Source organism: Micropterus salmoides, unplaced genomic scaffold, assembly GCF_014851395.1.
Source record: "Micropterus salmoides isolate LMB-PRFRI ecotype aquatic unplaced genomic scaffold, ASM1485139v1 Ms_hic_scaffold_20, whole genome shotgun sequence".
NCBI lineage: Eukaryota > Metazoa > Chordata > Actinopteri > Centrarchiformes > Centrarchidae > Micropterus > Micropterus salmoides.
The window spans coordinates 16,714,922-16,736,278 of record NW_024041151.1 but is presented as its reverse complement, the minus strand read 5'-3'; the positions used below and the strand labels follow the sequence as shown (position 1 = coordinate 16,736,278).

The window sequence follows — 21,357 nt, the reverse complement described above, 5'->3', positions numbered from 1 at the left end:
TGCAAAGATTTCTGACATGGAATCTGAGCTAAAATGTAATAGAAATAAGTAACAGGGCTCAAGAGGTATAATTCTCACTTTTTTTGATCTATTAAACTTGCAAGCATTTATATTTGCCCAAATGTATTTTGAGTTGTGTTAACATTTAAAACACAGTCTGGCAGAGTGCAGAATGGGAAGACAATCACATTACAGACAGCGGACCGTTTGGAAACGGTCGAGACTCCGCTGTGACAGAGGCAGCAGCAGTATGGTGGAGGCGCGCGCGCGCGTGTGTGTGTGTGCTGCTGCTAGTGCTGCCGTGTGAGAGCCCAAATGAGTCTGGAGCAGACAGTTGGAGAGAGAGGATCTCTGCCTCATACAGCGTGTCTGTATCAGATGAGAAGGGAGGGGGGTTCACCCAGGATTCCCTTGAAGCTGCTCTCCAGGAAAAAGAAATGTTACCAGATTTTGTTTGTTCCTCGCTTACCCGATAGGATCAGCGCTGCTGCTTTATCTTGTATCATCGTTTCGATATATATTTTTTTTAGAAGATGCTGAAACGGGCAAGAAAAGTGAGGCCGATTATGTCGGGAATAGACACTTTGAAATAACAAGATGCGTTGTAGGAATCAGTCAAATCAATAGCGAAAAGGTCGATTTAATGCAAAGGTTTCTTTTTAAAAAAAAAGTTCTTTGAATGCTGAAACGCAGGAGCTATACGTTGACAGAAGAATGGCAAAGTAGCCTGTTTATCTCTTTGATTGCATCAATATTTTAAGTCCTAATCAATATCTGAACGGTCTATTAAGTTATTAAAGCGTAAATGTCCAAAAACATTCCAGAGAGGCAAGAGTTTTGCTCACCAGGTTCTGAAGTAAAAGTTTTATCTCATTTATATAATATCGCATCTGCTTCATATATTGCTTACAGAAGGCTGGTGCGAGCACAGAGGTGAAATGTGATTTTACTAATATTTTCAAACATCTCAAAAACAGGACGAGGGCTTGCGGAGTTTTTTTTTGTTCCATTTGCGTGAGCGTTTGCTTAAAGATATCAAGGACAGTAGCAAGGGGTCTGTCTGAAAAACTCCAGAGAGCTAGGCTATATGAAGATCGCGACACAGTTGTTGGTCTTCCCTCGCAGAAATGCCAGTGCGTGCTGTGACCACCAGGTTCATGTACAAGGGACTTTGCACTATTCCAGATGTCCTCTCCTACCGGACACCTGTAATCCTGCCTGAGGACGAGGTGGAAGGTGAGTCTTGCTTGTTTGGTCGGTTGGGTTGCGGTTTCAAGTTTCTATTTGAATGTTAAGAGTTGTTGCACATAAATGCAAGGTGAGATGGACTCCAGCCGGTGGAGTTTCCTGATTCACACATCTGAATGCACACTAAATTGTAGGTCTGCTTGTAAAAAGGTTCTGCAGTACAGATATTCTACATTATAGTCGGGGGTTTAAATGTTCCACAAAATCTGGGACCCCTAGAGAAACTGTTTGCTCTTTGTTCACATTTCTATCTCTTCAGCTGTCTTTCTTTTTGCACATTGTTGCTTCTGATTTTTGGCACAAAAACACAAAAGCCTGTCAATATTTGTCCTTTGTACATCAGTTCAAATAATAATTACAGTAAATAGCTTATAATGCTCATGGTTTTCAAGCAGCTACAGTACACAACACATCTCAAGTTCTCCATACATGTCATGAACTCGTGAGTGAACAACAATCTTCTGGCTATGTCCACGCCACCTGTGGGACTAAATTGCACCTGATTTTACTTAATTCGTTTGTGTTTGAGCCTAGAGACAAGACCAAAGAGTGAGGGGGACAAGGCTTAAAATTGGCACAAAAAAGAGGAGGCTGAAATTGAGATAATGGCTCTGAGTGAATGTCACATTTCAAGCTAGTTAAAACATTACAACACCATTTCTAGAAAATCTGTGGCAGATAACAACCCATTAATAAGATGTGAGATTGATTTGTTTATAATTAAATTACATCCTCTCATCTCTTTCAGGTTTACGTGATATGTTGCATTTTGTCATTAATGAATACAAAACAACCATCAATAGCAGTGTTGTACTTCTATCTAGCCATCTAAAAGATTCGTTTGAGCATTATAATTGTTCTTGCTATAGTAACCGTAGTGCATAGCTGTGAAGAATGGAGGTTTTGTTTTGGCAAATGGTCTCCACAATGAGAAAGCACAGCTGGCAGTGATTTGAAGCAACGCCAGCCAGACTACAATAAAGAGATAACTCAAATCAGATTTGATATCACAAAGTCTTTTATGCAAAGGGAATTCCATTTCCTCTTCTTCTGTCTGTAGGTTGCCCGGGCCCACAAGTGGCGGCCTGCCCTTGCTTTGAGCCACTCATTTGACATTGAAAATCCACTATCTGCAATGCCGACATAAATTTAATTAAAAGGTTGGCTATGGAAAAGCAAGAATTGAAATGAGTGTTGTGTGTTGCAAGAGAAGCTATGCAGTCAGTGATGATGCAGCTCTTTATTAAGGTAATGGAGAAGCCTTTTCAAACTGTAGTTTTCTAATTGAGACACATTAAATATTCAGAACATAGCGAGACAGACCGTTCAACCGTGAATGTATTTACCCAGAAGATTTCACTGAGCATATAATGCACTGCTGCATTTACAGGGCCTTGCACTTTGGCAGTGCCCAGAGTAAACAGAGCTTCACCTTTTGTCACTGAGCAGCTCCAAAAGCACATAAAGCATGTTAAAGAGTACTTTGCTTGTAGTTGTTGAGGGAGGTAAGAGAGTTTCAGATGAACCTAAGCCAGACTGAGGGGTTTGAATCAGCCTCGTGCTTACAGGTCAACTACCTTTTACGCTACTACTGCTCCACCTTAACTCCCAGTGTGGGAGTGTACTGTTGTTGGTCTGTGAACGGTGCTGCAATCCAGTGTTTCTGAATGAAAAAAGCTCCCTTTTTCACAGAGGTCTGAAAATCTGCCTATAAATATTATTTCATTCGCAAAATCTTTAATTACTGCGGGGCAGAAGAGCCCTGATTGCTCAACTCATGTAATTACTCTCCCTAATCATATTTATGATAATAGATTTTTCCAAGCAAGGTGTGTGTGTGTGTGTGTGTGTGTGTGTGTGCCAGTGTAATATGACATGTTTGGGATCATCTGAGAAACAGATTAAAAACACATCACTGAACTGTAATGTATTAAGCTATTGGAGATGACTGTACGACTATATGCTAGAAATGCACAGTAATGGTGTGCCTTCATTTTGACTCTAAATCAAATCTCTCAAAATGTGCCAGAATGAAAGAAAGAGCTCACTACCTTAATTGACATGCTACTTGGTTACTCACTCCTGCTATAAAATGTTTTACACATCATAGTCAACAAAACCTGAAACCCAGATCAATCATTCTTAGGCATTTAATCCAGATGACTGCAGTTAACATAACAATGTAAGATTTTATCTACGTTGATTATTATCCGGTCACTATACCTTATTGCAAATGAATGTCTTCTTTATAATACATATTAATTTTACTACATTCATTTTACCTCAATCATTCTTTATCGCCTGCACAATGTCTTACATAATCCAATACATCTATACTTCTCACAAACATATTCACCTTAAAAAGCAATACTAACCAAAAGACATGATATTTTATTTTAATGTTTGCAAGCAGAGACAGCAGAGAAACTTGCATACTATAGAACAAGTGAGCATAAACCTCAGTGAGTCCTGTGATTAAATCAACAGGAACTTCCCTTGATGACATTGTTGCAGAGACACGCTGACCACCATTTTCAAGTGCCCACTGACAAACACAACACACAAGGATAAAAGGACCTTGTGTCCTGTGCAAGGAGATGGCGCATGTTACACACCATGGACAGTATGTGAAACATAACTTCCCTGGAACAGACTAAAGAGTTTAGTTCAGTTTAAGCTTCAGGTGAAACTGTAAAGGAAGTCCATTGTACCAGCTAACCTATATATACTATACTATACTGTATCAAATGATTTGAAACAAGTAAAAGGTTAAAATGACAGGGACATACATTAGCCACATATTGAAGAATAATGAACATGTCTAGGGATTTCCCACCACCCCTTTTGAGGTCAGAAAAGACAATGTTGCATTTCAAATACAACAATCTTGGGGCCGTTAACAATATCATCAGCCACTTTGATTTTTAAGTAACCGTCAACCACCTCGGTTCAGTGCTAAAGCCAGTGCAGAGGTGCCTTGAGCTTCAGGTTCTCAAATGGTGACTAGATGCCGTTTCAGTAACAAGCCAACTGTGTTAACTAACTGAGACAACCACAACATTGGTATTCAATATTTGGAGAAACTCTATTAAAAAAACTGTAAACTGTAGCAACTACATTAGTAATAGTAGTAAGAATTACAGACACTGAAAAGAAAAATGACTGTTTACTGATGAGCTTTAGGGAGGCTGATTAAGCAGTCATAACTCTGCATCTGCAGTTTCCAATGTTTTTCGAACAGATGGTCGCCTAGGTGTGCAGGGTCAGTGGCAAGCGTTCCTGCCCTTTTAATGCCCTTATGTCATACAGTTGTCATAAATCCTGATATGTATTCAAATCATTACTACTGTGCAAGCAACTGTACTACTGCTTCTTCCAAAGCAGTGTTTAATCTCTCATTCAAAACCTGATTAGTTTTAGTTAGAGGTGTAATTATGCAATCTTTTAAATTACTAACCTTGGGCATTTGGTCCTTAGGTAGTCTCTCTGTGGAAAGAAAATCCCATTTTTTTCATCACAAATTACATCTACACTTGGTCAGAGGCTTGAATACCAAAAAGGTTAAGTAATGGTATGTTAAGCGTGAAGCAAGATGGATTACTTAGCAGCTACTCAGTATAATGTATCCTTTTACTTGGGAGTGCACAAAAAGAGTAACTAGTAATGATTAAGTAATCAGTTATTAATGAGTTGTTACTGTGTCACTCAGTGGCTGATTTAGAGTAAATCAGGAACTACTCATGAGCAGAGTGGTCAGTAGGTCAATACACAGATATTTATGAACTAATCATTACCTAATGATTCATTAATACAGTATCTTTCAATCTGTCCTCTAACTTGTCATATTCCGTCCTCAATTCTAGATATTCAGGAACTACTTATTAGCAGTTAATTAATTATCTGGTCGTTACTTAGTACTCACACTTTTGAGTAGACCTGCCGTACTGTAAAGTGCTACCAAATAGCTTAATGATAACATATCAGTACTCACTATATTATTCATGCTCAACACAGCCATTAAATATTTATGTGTGTGTTTACCCTGTGTGAAAGAGTTGGAAGTGCCTATGTAGCCATTATGCTGTGCCAAGTCTCTCATTTAATGAGCACAATACTAAAACCCAGGTCCAGAGCCAAGTTCAGACCATTATGCATGAATGACTGGGATAACTGAATACATCTATGATACTTTGACTAATTTACATTGAAATTGCTCCATTTCATTGAATAATTACACTTTTGAAACTCAAAATAATTATGTATATGTAAATACAGTATATATAAGGTAATTGACTGATGTGCAATATTTTGGAACCACACATAGAGCTATTTTATGATTTTATGACAAATTATTAATTATATGAGTACAAATTATATTTATATATATGAATTTCTTATTTTGAAAAAGGATCTCACCATGTCAGTATTACAACCGTAAAACACATGCCGTAACACACCGTAAAGTGGCAGACACTTTAACTGCACATGTGTCGAGACTGATAAGACTCTCGTTTTACAGCCGAACAGTCATGACTTCCCTGCAGTTACACTCTTGGAGGTCTCTTCGAGCTTGTGTCACTCCTCGGTGCATCGCTGACAGAGGATGTGAATAGTATTTATAGATCACAGCCAGCAGGAGAATCCCCCAGACATCAGGCATTGTAGTGGAGTGTAGACCATCTTCCACTCTGTATGCAAAGCCGTCTTCTTTTGTGCTTACAAATGGAGTGTTTTTGCAGCAACATTGTAAACAGACAAGTGTGTGTGGTACTGCATTACAGCTGTCAAGGACAGTAAATATATTTAGTACACATACAGATTAATATTTGCCAGGCCAGATTTACAGAGTGGAGATGCTCTTCGTACTCTGCATTTGAAAAATATTGATTGGGTTTATTGACTTTAGCAAATACAAACAGTAAATATTTTATTTTGTGGTTTTTTATATTTTCACAGCAAACCAACAATAATAAGGTTAGAAAACTATAGACAAAAACTATAGAAACTTAATGATCCATCATATTTGCGTAGTTTAAATGTGGCTTCTGCCATGGTCAAAGACAAATGTCTGGTCATTACTGTTGTAGCCCTCCAGAGAGATTCACAGTTCCTAACAACATTGTTTAGCACTATTACAGAATGTTAATTATGAGACGGTGTCCTTACTCTCCCCTTGTCTGATTGTCAACACCAGCCATATTTCATTTACATCATCATACTGAGTTGGGAAACACTTAGACACAAAGCAAATGTTAACTGATGAAAACCTAACTTGTTAGCAGCAAGTGCTAATAAAGTCAAGCTCTAATTCTTAGTAATTCTTAAATATTTCCCCAAAAAGATCAGGTCAAGTAATTTCAACTCAGCCTGCCAAGAACTGCAGGTAGTGGGAGTATTTTAAGTAGTTTTTGACAGCATGAGATGTTTTAGCTGCAGGGCTTGTGCGGCACACTCCTAATGACTGAGTGTGTTGTGTTTGTTTATGTAAATGTAATAATGTGAACAATAACGTGACACTGTAAAGAAAAGTGACCGGTCATGATGGGGTGATGATCACATACACATAGTTCATTTGGAGATCTGCGGACATTTCAAGATATTGTGTAAACTGTACATGCATACATACAACTCTACATATTTCTAATGAATTTCAGTGAGAAAATAACAAATACTATACTAAATAATGTTTTGTGTCTATTTTGCTTGGTTCAAGCTAGATTCAAACATGGTGTGTATGAATGAGTTATTCTTTGTTAGTGCGTTGGACAGTGGAACAACTTCTTAAGCATCCACACAAGTTAAGCCTCAGACTACCTAATTACAAAGATATATAATATTAATAGTATAATATAGTTAGCAAGAACTAACCATGGTATTTTGTGTCAAGATAAAAGTGTTCTTAACCGTTTCAGCACTATTTAGTGATATCTTCACAGACCCTTGTGTTATTATTTATTTGTAAATTTGTATTATTTAGACCTATTTTTGTTCTGCTGAGAGGGCCTTGATGGAGCTATGTCATCTGTAAAGCATTTTTATTCTTGTAGTCTGGTTAATATGATTCACATGTTTTTCCCCTTTTATTATCAGAAAGAAAGATGTCATCATAACATTATTGATGTAACTGCCTGGGAGGGCCTCTTATTTAATGAAAAGAGTCTGAGTCATCTCCCGGTGAATATTTTTATCCTCTAACCAATTTTACTGTAACTACCTCAAAAGGCGGCTTTTTGATAAGAAAACTTTGTTCTTTATTTAAGGAACACACAAGACTCCGCAACTCTTTACTTTTAAGTCAAGCATGTCAGTGAGGTCTCACTCTTTGTAATATTTTCTCACCTTTGTACTTGAAATTTAAGGTTGCTGTCAAAATGTAACCTTTTTAGTATTCCTTGTTTTCTGTGAGTAAGTATCCGCTGCCTTTACTTACATCAGCTGGTTGCGTCTTGGATTGAGACAAAAGATCCTGTTTGATCTTGACTAGCCGAGAGCGATTAGTGGACAGACCCGAGACTATTTTCCCCGGGTGAATTGATATTCAGTTTCTGAATGTGACTGGATGAAAAGCTGAATGATGTAAATATAACTGAGCTATAATTATGTGGTGACTGTTTTGAGACGAAACCTTTCGTGAATAGTGTCATAAGTTATGTTTATGCATTTACAGTAACTTTTATTTACATTCAGATCAATTTTATTAGCGCACATGGGATAATTTGCTTCGTCCACTGCTCCGGACATAAACACTATAAAATTGACTGTAAAAACTATTGAATAAATAGGCTACAGCATAATCCTAATAAAACGCATCTGATCACATTCATACAGAATAATAACACAATGAAGAGAGGATGCTTAAGGCAACAAGTAGTTGTTATTCTCTTCAGTTCCTGTGGAGCAAAGAGACCTCTTCATCTACCACCTGTTGTATTAACTCTGTTACAGTATGCTGTCCAATGTCATGATCATTTCTGAAGGTGAAAGGTGATTTTTGCAGTAAACTGAACAATCACCGTATGGCTCTCTCAGTGGTGCCTGCCTTTCCTCATGGATAATGTTGTTTGGTCCCTAGTTCAAACGGCAATACCTGTTTCCCTTGAATCCCTAGCATTTTCCAGTATCTTCTCCAAAGCACAGAAATGATGCAGACGAGCTCTGTTTTAGGTAGCCATTATCTTCTCACACACTTAAATGCTACATGTGCCTCAATTAAATGATAGTGGGACCATAAGCAAATACAGTTTTCTCTTTTTTTTCTTTGAATTTTTTGTCATATTATGAATGACTGGTTATCTTCTTTTAAATACAAATGGCATTTTTAGGATAACAAGGTGATGCACAATAGTGTCATTTTTCTCCAAACACCACGTTGGTCTCTCCACACTCTGCTTCTGGATCAAAGCCATTATTTGGGATTTCCCCAATTATTTAGGCGAGAGAGCTCCATTGGCCTTTCTGCCCCTATGAGTGCCACTGACACTCTGCCAATGTGCAGCAACAACCAGCATGCATCACTAGGTTGGTCAGTCAGAAAGGTCAGTCTGATCTGTTGGTCCTCATGTTCTGTTTTAGCTCACTTGGAAGGTCAGCTGACTTTTAAATCCTGGGTTTAGATCTCAGGGTTGGCAAATATGGATTTTTGATGTTTGGGACAAATAAATTTGAGTGTATCTCAAAATGTATACAGGCTCCTCAAAGTAGCACTGAATTTTCTGATGGCATTACATTTTTTGGGATCGGGCCAAGAAGGATGAGGATAACACCTGTTTTATTAAGATGATGAATAGTACTGATAATCTAACAGTGGGTACAATATCCTAAAATAAACTGCTCTAGGTTGAAGAACAATAAATAGAAATCAACAAACCTATTTGCTCTCCAGGAATCAATGAGCGTCATGATTCTCTTGGCAGTTGTTGGTCTAAACTGCCATGAAATTGTCAGTCAATATTTCATTTTGTTTCTGCGTGGAAAAATTGGATGAATTGGTCATATCACTTTTGTTTCACTAAATCAAAAATGCTGTTCCCCCCCCCGTTTGCCTCAGTGACCCAATCTTCCAACATTTGTAATACGAGATATGCTGGTGGGAAATTTGTTGTTGTGCTACAAAGTGAAAAGCAACAAAAACAGACATTTCTTCTGCAGTCCCCAGAACCCTTTTTAAGATAATGCAGCACCTGTCACCAGGATGTACATTATCAGAAAAAAGATAGATTAGACAACGGTGGCTACACACTCAAGACCCAGTGCACATTTGTTTGGACCATCCACAAACAAGTGTTCAGCAAACAATGGTGCCTTCATTGGATTTGACAGGAATATATATATTGGAATACAGCTGCCTATATCTGGTTATATCGTGCCAGCAAAATTGGTTTTGTGCAGGCCTATATTTGAATAACAACAGGCAAATAATGACGTGTACACTAACAAAAGGATATTGGACATTTGTTTATAGTTTGTATTGATGTCCTGTTCTTTTTAATCCTTAACAGCAGGCCCAAAATATGCTGTTTCTGTCATCCCATCAACTGTAATAAAGTGCATAAGAAGGCACTGCAAGACCTTGTAATTTATGTTTTGCATGCGGCATGCCCTAAATGTATTTGCTAAAATCTACTGTACACATATCACAATATATTTAAAGTCAAAAGCTTTAAATGAGCTCCCTAAACTAAATAACAGCAAATGTTTTACTTGCCATTGTTTCTTTTAATTATCATTTATTCTTTGTGATTTTAAAATCTATGTCAATGAACCCTCTAACACATATACCAAAGAATTTGTTTCCAATATGTTTAATCCGGAAGACCGTATTCATCATTGTGGATACTCTCATGACCGTGTTTTTATCCTTGTCTTGACTGTGAACACTGATGATATTGTGTTTGACTCACTGTTACCATCAATGGCGTTACCTCAAAGACAACAGACAAATCTTTTATGACCAATGTATAACAAAATTTTCTAACTTGAGCAATAACTCATGCCACACCTGATTTGCTTTATGGTGGTGTTTCAGTGAATGTACTGAAATTGTTCTCCTCCTTTCAGCAGGGTTAACACTAAAATGTTTAGTCACACAGACCTTGATTACTTGCTGCTGCAGGGGAAATGCTGAATTAATAAAAAATATCCTGTGATTATATACCAAGCTTCAAGGCCTCGCAGTAGAACAAAAGATGAGACTGAGAATGTTTTCTAAAAACTCACTTTTACCAGTTTGCTTCTTTTAAAAACAACATTGTGATTCTGTAGTATCCTGTGTATACTACTTGTACACATGTGTGTGCTGTATCTATGTCTAAAGGCATCTATTTTATGCTTGTGTGGTTGTAAGCACACTTCATAATGATCTGTTTATAAGGATTTACTAATACTCACTGTAACAAATAAAATAATAGTACTTTTTGTGAAGATCATAACTACTTTTTGTTGAGACTGTCTCCCAGATGTCGTCCAAGGTTGTACTTACACTGCACCATATGGTGTTCAGATTTTGCATTTCAGTATAAAGGAATTTATATATAGGCCCATAGGAAATGAAAATGTCTACGAAGCTTCCCTAAAATCTTGATAAACAAATCTCTATGAATATCAAATCTGAATTACGTCAAATGTATATTTTATGTAAATGAGCTAAATAATTGTGATGGGGCAAAGTGGCTAGACAATAGAGTAACATATTTGTATGTGGAGCCTTAAAACAGTGTCTTTAAAACCAAAAAAGGCAAACATTTAACACATCTATTTTAAGGAGATACATTATTGTAATTTTATCTTTTAAAACCTGATGAAAGATTAAATATGACATGAATTCTACCTTTTCAGAAATACAACATAGTTGTGTCTCTAGTGGTTGCCTCATTCCTTTAAAAAAAACAAAAAAACATTCACTCCTCACGGTGGGAAACAATCAGTAGTCCAGCCAATTGCTCAGCTGGCTCAGTGAATTCATTATGTGGCACTGGCACCAGGGGTCATAACATTGAATCCAGGGTGGTGCTGAAGGAAGATAACAGAACTCAAGCAGCACTGCTGGCTGTAATTTAGACAAATATGTCGGGTCTGATGTGTCAAGGTTTGGTACAGTGTCACTTGTTCAGAAGGACCTCCAATGAATGTGCTAATGACTGGCCTCTTAAAGTAGTTTCCTACAAGGCTATAGACTGGCAATGTTGGCTATCACTTATAAACTGCTGTATCTCAGTCAAACGAATGTACACAAGATGAATGGTCAATGGTTGTACACTCGTGGGCTTGCATGCTAATTACAGGTGTTGCTTGCTCAATCACATACTCAAATGCAAATTGGTTTTCTCTGTGGTAGAAGCATAATAACATGCTTTGACACTTTTTCTCAATTGCTTGAACACTATAAGCAGGCTACTGAACTAAAATTTCAAAACCATAACTCCATTTTTCAAAAAGCACACCCATTTCTCTAAACTCTACACACAAATCCCTTCATTTCTCATTGCCTACACCATCTGGTCATTGAGAAAGCATTGATATTCAATATTGTTCACTCAAGTCAGCAAATGTTGAGCTCAATTAGCACACAGCTACCAAGGTGGAAACACAAAGAGTCAAAATTGACAGACCAATCAGAACTTTCAACAGATAAAAGGACCAGAGTCAGTTCATTCATTTTTGGAACAATGGATCCAGAGAAATCTGAAGGAAGACATAGAGGAGAGAGCAGAGAGTAGAATGAGGAAGAGCAGTATGGAGAGGAGTAAGAGGTGAAGGAAGAGGAACAGTGGGAGTTGGAGCAGGAGATGGGATTGGAGGAAGATGAGGAGTAGGAGGGGGTGGATAACAAGAATCTCTGGCCTGCCCCAGACCAAAGACAGGACGCTGGGGCAAAATAGGTGTGTTGTACTGTACAGCACACTAAGGAACAAAAAATGTGCAAATATTTACATTTGTTATTCTTTTTGTTGTGTTCATCATGTGAAAAGGTTTTTGAGCTGGAGAATCACAAGAAACATTACTAATAACCAGTTTTTGCAGTATTGTTTTGAATTGATCTCACCAGTGTGAAAAAATTGTGTTCTAGTGTGTGTGTGTGTGTTTTTGAGGGCTTGTGTGTCATATCAGAGGACAAAGTTTGGTTTTTCAGCAAGACCGAATGGTTTTGAGCGGAGAGCTTCATTTTGACCTGAAAATAGGATGTTGGGGAATTGGGTGAGAAGTTGTGGATTTCTGTTTAGAGTTTCGAGAAAAAGAGGCATAATTTCAAGAAATGTGTTTAAGCAATTACATTTACATTTATCCATTTAGCTGATGCTTTTATCCAATTGTCTTACAATTGCTATATATGTCAGGGGTTGCATGCCCCTGGAGCAACTAGGGGTTAAGGGTCTTGCATACAACATGAAATGAAGCATGCTTAAGTTTATTTGAATAAGTTACAGAGAATGATCACGCACTAGTCTTTTAACAATGATTTTAAATTCAATTAAAATGAACGAGATGTGTTTTAGTCACTTATAAGTGTTGGCATTGAAATATAGTGTTGCTATTTTAGCAGTTTCTGATCAGGCAGAAATTTGCAAGTTGAATATGAAGTTCAAATTAAGTTCCATACTAAGCTCTCGGTTTAGCAGCAGTATTCAAGGTTTTGTTACTGCCAATTTTAAGCTAACTCCAATGTTCATTTACTTCCATTTCCATTCTGCTTCTAATACATTAGGCAAGCATTGTTGATGTATACATTCATATCCTACAGGTAAAAACATTTTTTAATTGCCCGTCTTGTTTTTAAAGGTGACTAACCAAACAAGCATTGAAGAATCTTGTATATATGAGGATCTACATCAAAAAGAACCACAGAGGCTCTGTGCCTTTGATGTGCAACTGTTATTTTTACCACTTCAAACAGAATACTGTGATGTAGCGTGAGGACAGGAGCCAAATGGCAATGTTTATGGATTATTTACCAAAGTTGTAGTTAATTATAAACATATGAACCTGCTCACTGCCTTCTGTCACAGCCTATTGTTTTATGGTCATAGTAAAAAGTGTTGGCTTTGAATGTGCTTATTAGTATACATCTATAGCAAACAAGGAATTTGCACCATATGATGTCAGCGGAAAGAAATTTTATAATATAATATGCCAAGTGACTTCATATAAGTACCATTTGATAACTTATAAACTGCCCTACCTTTGTGTTGAATATAAAACTGAAACAGAATATATTAAATTTTTCAGTTTTTCACAATTGCTAAAACACTAAATACCATTCTCTGAACCCAATGCTCAATGGCCTAAACCCATTTGTCGAATCAGTCACTCTTTAAGCAAAACCTTAAACAAGTTCAGGTAGTTAAGACACTGTTTGCAAATCTCATCCACTCTTTTTGCAAAACTCTAAACAAATTCTCACTCACTAAAACACATTTTGCACTGTGATGCACTTGTGTTGCAAAATGGTAAATACATGCAGCAAAAGTTAAACAAAACTGAAACACAGCTGTCATCTTTTACACAAAACAACTCATAACTCTTCACACTTATTTCTAATGATGTGATCAAACCAAATTGTGGTCAAGTCCCTGGCCAGCATAGTGGCAATGTCACCCTTTGACCAAGCTATAAGTAAGGGACAGTTTCTCTACCCTCATTCAACCTTGGGGCCATGTAACACTGAACATCTTCTTACTTTATTTGCACATCCTGTCTATGGGACAATGTCAACTTTCACTGTGGTGTCCCGCTAAACAAGTGGTTCAATATCAACAAGCAACCGGTGATTCATAAATGATTAGCTTCAACCATGCAGCCCTTACTTCAATCCAAAAGAAGAATTTTTCTCTGCCTGATGTTGGAAGGTCTATGACCGGAACTCATTTACTACAGAAAATCTCTTACGGGCAATGGAATTGGCCTGTGGTGAGATAGGTGTGGAGTGTTGTTACAGTCAGGCTGCGTCCAGCACTTCCGAGGGTTTTCCTCCTTTGCTTGGCAAGGGACAAGGTTGCATGTGATGTGAACGAAGTCTTTCTGTATTGACTTTGTTACTGCAGTTGCACAAACATTATTGAGTGTAATGTGCTTTTCATTTATAGTTTTCTTTGTTCTTTGTGCTTACTGTATTTGAAAATACAGATATTCAATACTGTATTACTTGCAAAACTTACAGTACACTATATATTTACTGTACTAAGTTGTGATTACTAGACTTTTTAAATTGGAAAATGTGTTTCCTATACGCAAAAAAACATTTTCTGTAAATACATGCCCCGGCTGTGTTTATGTTTTGAAAGCATTGTTTGATTTTGAGCACTAATCAAATGGTTTTGAGGCAAGTGTTTGATTTTGCCAGAAGAGTCAGGGGTTTTGTGAATGTAGTTTAAAGATTGGGTTTTGTGTTTAAAGTTTTGAGAATATGGGTGACAGTTTCAAGAAATGTGTCTTAGAAATTGTGAAAAACTGCAATTTACATGCAATTCAACAAACAGAGTCTCTCTCCATGGTGCTGAAACATTCAACTACAGCCTCTCTCACTCAATTCAATTCAATTCAAATTAGCTTATTGGCATGAATGTGTAACAACAATATTGCCAAAGCATCATACAATCTACATAAGAACAATCAACCCCATACATTTCATTAAACAAGTAATTAAAGCATAAAGTAATTAAAGTGTATGTGTGTTTGTGTTAGAAAAATTAAAATGTATTAAAAATTAAAATAAAATAAATAAATAAATAAACAATATAACAACCATGACAATAAGAACATTGTTGCTATAGTAACAGTATGACGCTTTAATATTGTTCCAATCATCATCATAATAATAATAACAATCTCTCGCTCCCTCCCTCTCTCCCTCTTCCTCTGTGGTGCTAAAACATTCATATGCAGTGTCTGTCCATTGTGCTATAGCGATCAAACTCTGTCCCTGCTCTTAATGAAGATTGACCTTTGAATGAAGAAGACTTTTGGCAGTAACTCCTCCTGTGAGCACCCATTAGTGGAGGCTAGTGAATAATGACATACTGGATGATAATATCATAAAACCTAGTTTTAATAGTATAAAATAAGTTTTTATGGGAGAAGATTTAATTGCTTACAACTACTGAACCTCAATAAACAGACCTTATAGCTTGGTACAACTACATTATCGTGTATTATAATCCATTTATTAAATGTTTGTATGCTACTTATAATTGCTGGACCATTTCAGACTCCCCTATCATCTGTTACTCTCAGACCCAAACCCATTTGTTCCTACATGCAAAAGACCTAAATCTCTAAAAATCCTATTAGTAAACAGTGCACTTGCTGGGGACTATTTTCAGCAGCAGATTTTGTGCCATAGTCGTAGCATTTACAGCAGCAGGACAGTGTATGCAGGGATTTACTCAAAATAATTTTTCATCATAGGAACATGACTGATGATGATGGAGCTCTCTCAGAGGAAGAAGCTACAGTATTTTAGGATTTGGCTACACAGGTGATATTTGTTAATAGGATCATTGCTGGTTTGGGTGTTTTTGTGGGAATTATTGACTATAAAAAATATAAAATATCACTGTATCACCAGACTTATCCTTTAATGCCTCTGCAGTATTTGTAACAAGAAAAAAAAGTTTTAAGCTGCTCTCATTCCTGCAATTTTTACTCCTCAAACAAATGTTCAGGAATGTCTGCCTTTTCTCAAAACATAAACTTCAAACAAACAGAGATTATACATATATATATGAGCTATGAAATTCTTTGTTCAACACAGACACACAATTTGTAACTGTTTTAATTACTTTAAACTCTTAATATAAACATTGTGTACACACATATTTCAAGTCACCTTGTTCAACTGATCCAGCCTGCTGCTGCTGCTGCTGCTGCTGCTGCTGCTGCTGCTGCTGCTGCTGCTGCTGCTGCTGCTCAGTGTGAAATTGCAAGTGATAAATCTATATGAACATGCCTGTTGCGCTGTGCCTCCTTCCTCTCCACTCTTAAACATAATTTCTGCCGTCCTTCTTCCCACAGAGATTCGTGAGGCTTTCAAAGTATTTGACCGAGATGGGAATGGCTTCATCTCAAAGCAGGAGCTGGGGATGGCCATGCGCTCACTGGGCTACATGCCCAATGAAGTGGAGCTGGAGGTTATCATCCAAAGACTTGATATAGATGGTAGGGTCCTCTGTCTCACTCTCTCTCTCTTGGTCAGCAATTCGAAAGAACACAGGCTGTTGCTTATAATCCAACACATGAGCTACACAGTGACATGTTCGTATTTCTGTCATCAGGTGATGGTCAAGTTGGCTTTGAAGAATTTGTCACATTGCTTGGTCCAAAACTCTCCTCTGCTGGGATGCCTGATAAGTTCCACGGAGCAGACTTTGATTCAGTGTTTTGGAAGGTATACATTGTCATCGGTATCATCAGTCAGGTCTAATCAAGCCTATACCTTTCCTTCTATCGTGTTCATTAATCCATTCTCTGTCCTTCTGGCTTTTCTGTTGTTTTGTGATAAAGAGCCATCTGTTTCAATTAAAATTACAATACAACACTTACCGATGTAATTTAAACAGCTAATTCTAGCATTATTGTGCATTATTTATTATATTCCTTCTCTGTGTTTTCTCTAACAAGTTAATTCCTTGACCTTCAAATGGCCTTGATGCACCACTCTCATAATTTCCATACGTCACATGCAGTGTCTTCATTCCTTGCATTATTTTGTATAATCAAATACATTAGATCACTGTCTGATTTAAATGAAAATGTCTATTGTTTTGAATTAGCCCACTGGATATTCTCATAGCTCCTAACATTCATAGCCAGGAGCTTCCCTGTGCTACCACTATTTATTGCTGAACTACAGCTTATCTGTGTCACTGAGGGGCGTTGAGACAGAAGTTTGTCCTCCGCTAATAAAGTCTTTCTTGGTGTTTTCTGTCTCCCCAGTGTGACATGCAGAAACTGACTGTGGATGAGCTTAAGAGACTGCTTTACGATACCTTCCGTGACCACCTCACCATGAAAGACATCGAGAACATCATCATGACAGAGGAGAGCCACCTGAACAGTCCTGAGTCCCATGTGGACATTGATAGTATGTCGCATGCAGATTTTATTTCACACATTGTTTAGACATTTTTCAAGCTCCATTAAGACACTAAGATGCAGTGGTGGACAGTAACTAAGTACATTTAGTCAAGTACTGTACTTATGTGCAAATTAGAGATACGTGCACAAGAGTATTTTCTTTTCTTGCTTCTTGTACTCCACTATATCTAAGAGGGAGATATTGTACTTTCTACTTCATTACATTTATCTGACAGATTCAGTTACTAGTTACTTTACAAACTAAGATTTTTACACCTAAAACATATGAAGAGTTTAAAAAATATAATGTTTTGTTACAAATGAAACCACCCAACAGTTTATACATGTACAGGTTGTACATTAGCTGATTGACAGAAATTTAAATTGGCAAATATTTTGATGATTGTTTAAGTCATTTTTCATGTAAAATATTTCATAAATGTGAAGATTTGCTGCTTTTCCTTCTGATTATTTTAAAGAGGTGGTATTATCTCAGAGAAGTAAGAAACAAGGTAGTGTGATCCAAATCAAAGCCGCTTCAGACTGCGACCGTAACCTTACAGATGGTTTAAGTTACTCACAAGTCCACAACCACACAACATCATTGTTCCACATCTTACCATAGACCACTACAAAAATCACCATATTTCAACTCAATTTTACATAAAAATTGGCCAAACAATTTGAACGTTGGCTCAGTCGCTTTCACATCAGGTGTAACATTAGTATTATAACTTTAGCTGTGTTAGCCAACGTTTACAACAACTCCGCACTTGAACAGTCTGTGAAGTTACATTGCTGTGTTAATGTTAAATATAATTCACAACCAATAAAGCATATTTACAGGTTGTGATTGTGAATTTCCAGGCCCAAACAGAGTCGGAGTTGCATCGTCTTTTAGGACTAAACCTTGAACTGTTGCCGGTGTTCTGACGATCTGTGCTGCCTTGCCGAAAAATGCTACCATAGCGCAAATCGATAGACTCGACTCTACTCGGCCCTGCTCCGTTTTCCATTGCAGATAGAACCCAGAGATAGTACGTAGCTTGTTGTCATAGCGACGCCACACACAACTGCCGCGACATAATGTTCAATGCGACACACACACCAGCGATCCACACAGCTTTCTCTTTTTTAAGTTAAAACGTTTCAACATTCCTCAGAATGTAAAGACAGATAAGCGGTATGAAAACCTTCCAGCTATGTTTTCCTCTGACGATGTTGCTGCAGCGGTCTGTGTGACGGCGGGAGCAGAGGGCTCTGTGAGCGGGCGGCTGGCCGGCCTCACACGCTCCTCCCGCGTGCTGGCCTCTGTCTGGTGCACACAATGATGATGCAGTGAATAGTGAATATTCTCTCTGACCAATCAGCAGTCTGTTGTGTTTTCACGTTACATTTTAGTATCCCTCAGCTCGCTTGGAACCTTGATGGAGGTGAGGTGATACGAAAAAAAGTACCTGGAAGCAGGTACAGGTACAACATTTCTACAATGGAAAACCAAACAAAGGCGAGTCGAGCCAAAGGGCCTCTGCTCAGACTAGCTTGGTTTGAGGGCGTGCCTGACCCCGCTAGTGGCTTGGCAAGCATTAGGCCCCTTTTTAATTGTGACGTCACAAGTAAAGGAAGTGAAGGGCTGAACTACAAAGGAGCTGTTTTCAAGTGGTTCAGAGCTTTCTGTGGGAGAGGGGAAGTCCCTTTGGGCTGGACTTTGGGCTTTTTCACTTTGCAAATTTGTTATATGCACAAAAAAGATATATAACTCAATAACGGAGAGGAAAAAGCCAAAAAGAATAATACCACCTCTTTAATAATTTTGAAGTTTGGACTGACAAAACAAGCAGATTGAAGGTGTCACTTTGGGCTCTGAGCAATTGTGACAACATTTCTCACAATTTTCAGAATTTTTTTAATTGATTAATGGATAAAATAATTAGCAGATTAATCCATAGTTAATCCTGCATGACACATGAGTAATAATAATCTAATGGTAAAATATATAATAGAAAAGTCACAGGGAACATTTTTAATTCTGCACTGAGTACTTTTACTTTAAGTCCATTTTGCTGATTATACTAATTATACTTTTACTTAAGTAACATTTTCAATGCAGTACTTTTACTTGTAACAGAGTATTTTTACAGTGTGGTATTAGTAGCCTACTTCTACTTAAGTTAAGGATCTGAATACTTCATCCACCACTGCTTAGATGCGCTAATACTTTTTTTCTTTCCACAGCAAGCCCAACACAACAGGAAAAACACACGTGTGTGCGTAAAAGCCTGATTTGTGCCTTTGCCATTGCATTTATCATCAGTGTTATGCTCATTGCAGCAAATCAAATGCTCCGCAGAGGAATGAAGTAAATACTTGTTTCCAGCTGGTTACAAAGAAATCAAAGGAAAGACAATGAAAAAGCAAATATTAACCAAAATACTTGACTTGTTTTTGGTTTTGTTCAATGTTTTCAACACCCACGGTGATGCTATCACAGCTTCTCTCTCTAATGGATGAAATGATGTCATCATAGTATATCATGGTAAAACAGAAATAATGAAAGAAAGACATGTCAAGGGCTGATTAGTATCCTAGAACCGTAGCATTTCATTGATTCAAATTTCTCATGTTTTCTAAGAAATAAGATAAGGAGCGCAGACTCTAGAAGACTTCAATTTGTCAGTGTACAGTATGTGCTGTAGTAATAGCTGTGCTGTGTCTAATATATAAAAAAACAATTCATGTTGTTCATGAGAACTGTCATTCGGAAAGTACCCAATTATATACTGATGATAGTAATTAAGCAATACAAAAGTGTTGGTGAGCTACATATTAAGGAGTTTAAAATCACTCACTTAATCGTGAGGATAAAATGACTGGGTAATGCATTATGTGTCTCTTAAGTCTCTGCTTATTCTAGTACCAAGTAACTCCCATCCTGTTTAATATACTTTGCTAAACCAGCATCTGTGATCTAAATCTTAACAAAAGAGTAGGCCCACTACTTCAAAACGCTAGACTGGACTACCAATGAACACTTGATGAATTCTTGACTTACAATCTGTATAGTATTTTGTAAGTATTTTGACAACTTGTTAGCCATGCCAGCGGCTCTAGGGATGGCAATGCCGCTCTGTCAGTCGGTCAATTTACCACTGAAATATCTCAACAGCTAGATATTCATTGTTCCCAGAGAATGAATCCTCCTGACTTTGCTGATGTAGACTTTTCCTGTAAGGCCACCAGCTGATCAAAGTTTTCACATCTACTGGAAGGATGACACTAAATGTGGTACAGGCATTACATGGTCCTCAGAGGATGTATCCCAATCACTTTGGTGATCCCTTGATTTTTCTTCTAGCATCACCATAAGGTTGACTTTTGCTTCAAATGTTGTTTGGAATTTGCTTCAGACATGTAGGCCTACCCCTCAGGATCATTGTAATAACTTTGGTGATCCCCTGACTTTCCATCTAGCGTCATCATCAGGTTAATTTTTTTTATTTGTCTAGCACTTTGGTTTATGAACAAATACCTGTAAAACCAAAAACATTCAGATCAACCTCAGCTGTACTTTTTCTTCCTTAGTGTTCCTCAGCAAATGTTAGCATGCTAGACTGCGAAACTGTGTCACAGTAAACACGATAAACATTATACCTGCTGAACATCAACACGCTAGTATTATCACTGTGAAGGTGTTGCCATGCCAGCATCAGCATTTAGTTCATAGCACAGCTATGTCTAAGTAGAGCCCCTAGCGTGGCTGTAAACTCTTGGTCTTGTTAAAATATTGTGAAGTTACATACAGCTTTAGGACAACACGCAGAGGGTGTCATGAAATTATATCTGTGCACTGCTGTGTTACTTTTAGTAGATGCTACAAATATTAACCCTTTAATATTTTGTCAAGCATCATGTTATTATCTAACAAGTCCCAGCTCAGCTCTAACTGAAGTAAAGGCACATGATATTTACAAGCAAACACATAAAAAGAACACTTCCCGGACACATTACATTTCCCAGATTTTACACCACACAACAGTGTAA

General features: G+C 37.6%; 1 protein-coding gene across 1 annotated transcript; it reads left to right on the top strand.

Annotated features, from left to right (window-relative positions):
• Positions 1 to 343: 343 nt before the first annotated feature.
• Positions 344 to 20,176, top strand: LOC119914290 (calcium-binding protein 7-like). The gene is made up of 5 exons (XM_038733500.1): positions 344 to 1,236; positions 16,255 to 16,398; positions 16,515 to 16,627; positions 17,176 to 17,323; positions 19,552 to 20,176. Exons 1-5 carry the CDS (start codon positions 1,128 to 1,130, stop codon positions 19,677 to 19,679), a joined length of 642 nt encoding a protein of 213 aa, XP_038589428.1. The 5' UTR covers positions 344 to 1,127; the 3' UTR covers positions 19,680 to 20,176.
• Positions 20,177 to 21,357: the final 1,181 nt, after the last annotated feature.

What these genes read in the sequence shown, in the direction of transcription:
- LOC119914290 (XM_038733500.1), top strand. Translation starts at nt 1,128, where the DNA reads ATGCCAGTGCGTGCTGTGACCACCAGGTTCATGTACAAGGGACTTTGC. An exon ending in GCCTGAGGACGAGGTGGAAG is followed by an intron (nt 1,237 to 16,254) that starts GTGAGTCTTGCT and finishes TTCTTCCCACAG; the next exon opens with AGATTCGTGAGGCTTTCAAA. An exon ending in GTCCCATGTGGACATTGATA is followed by an intron (nt 17,324 to 19,551) that starts GTATGTCGCATG and finishes TTCTTTCCACAG; the next exon opens with CAAGCCCAACACAACAGGAA.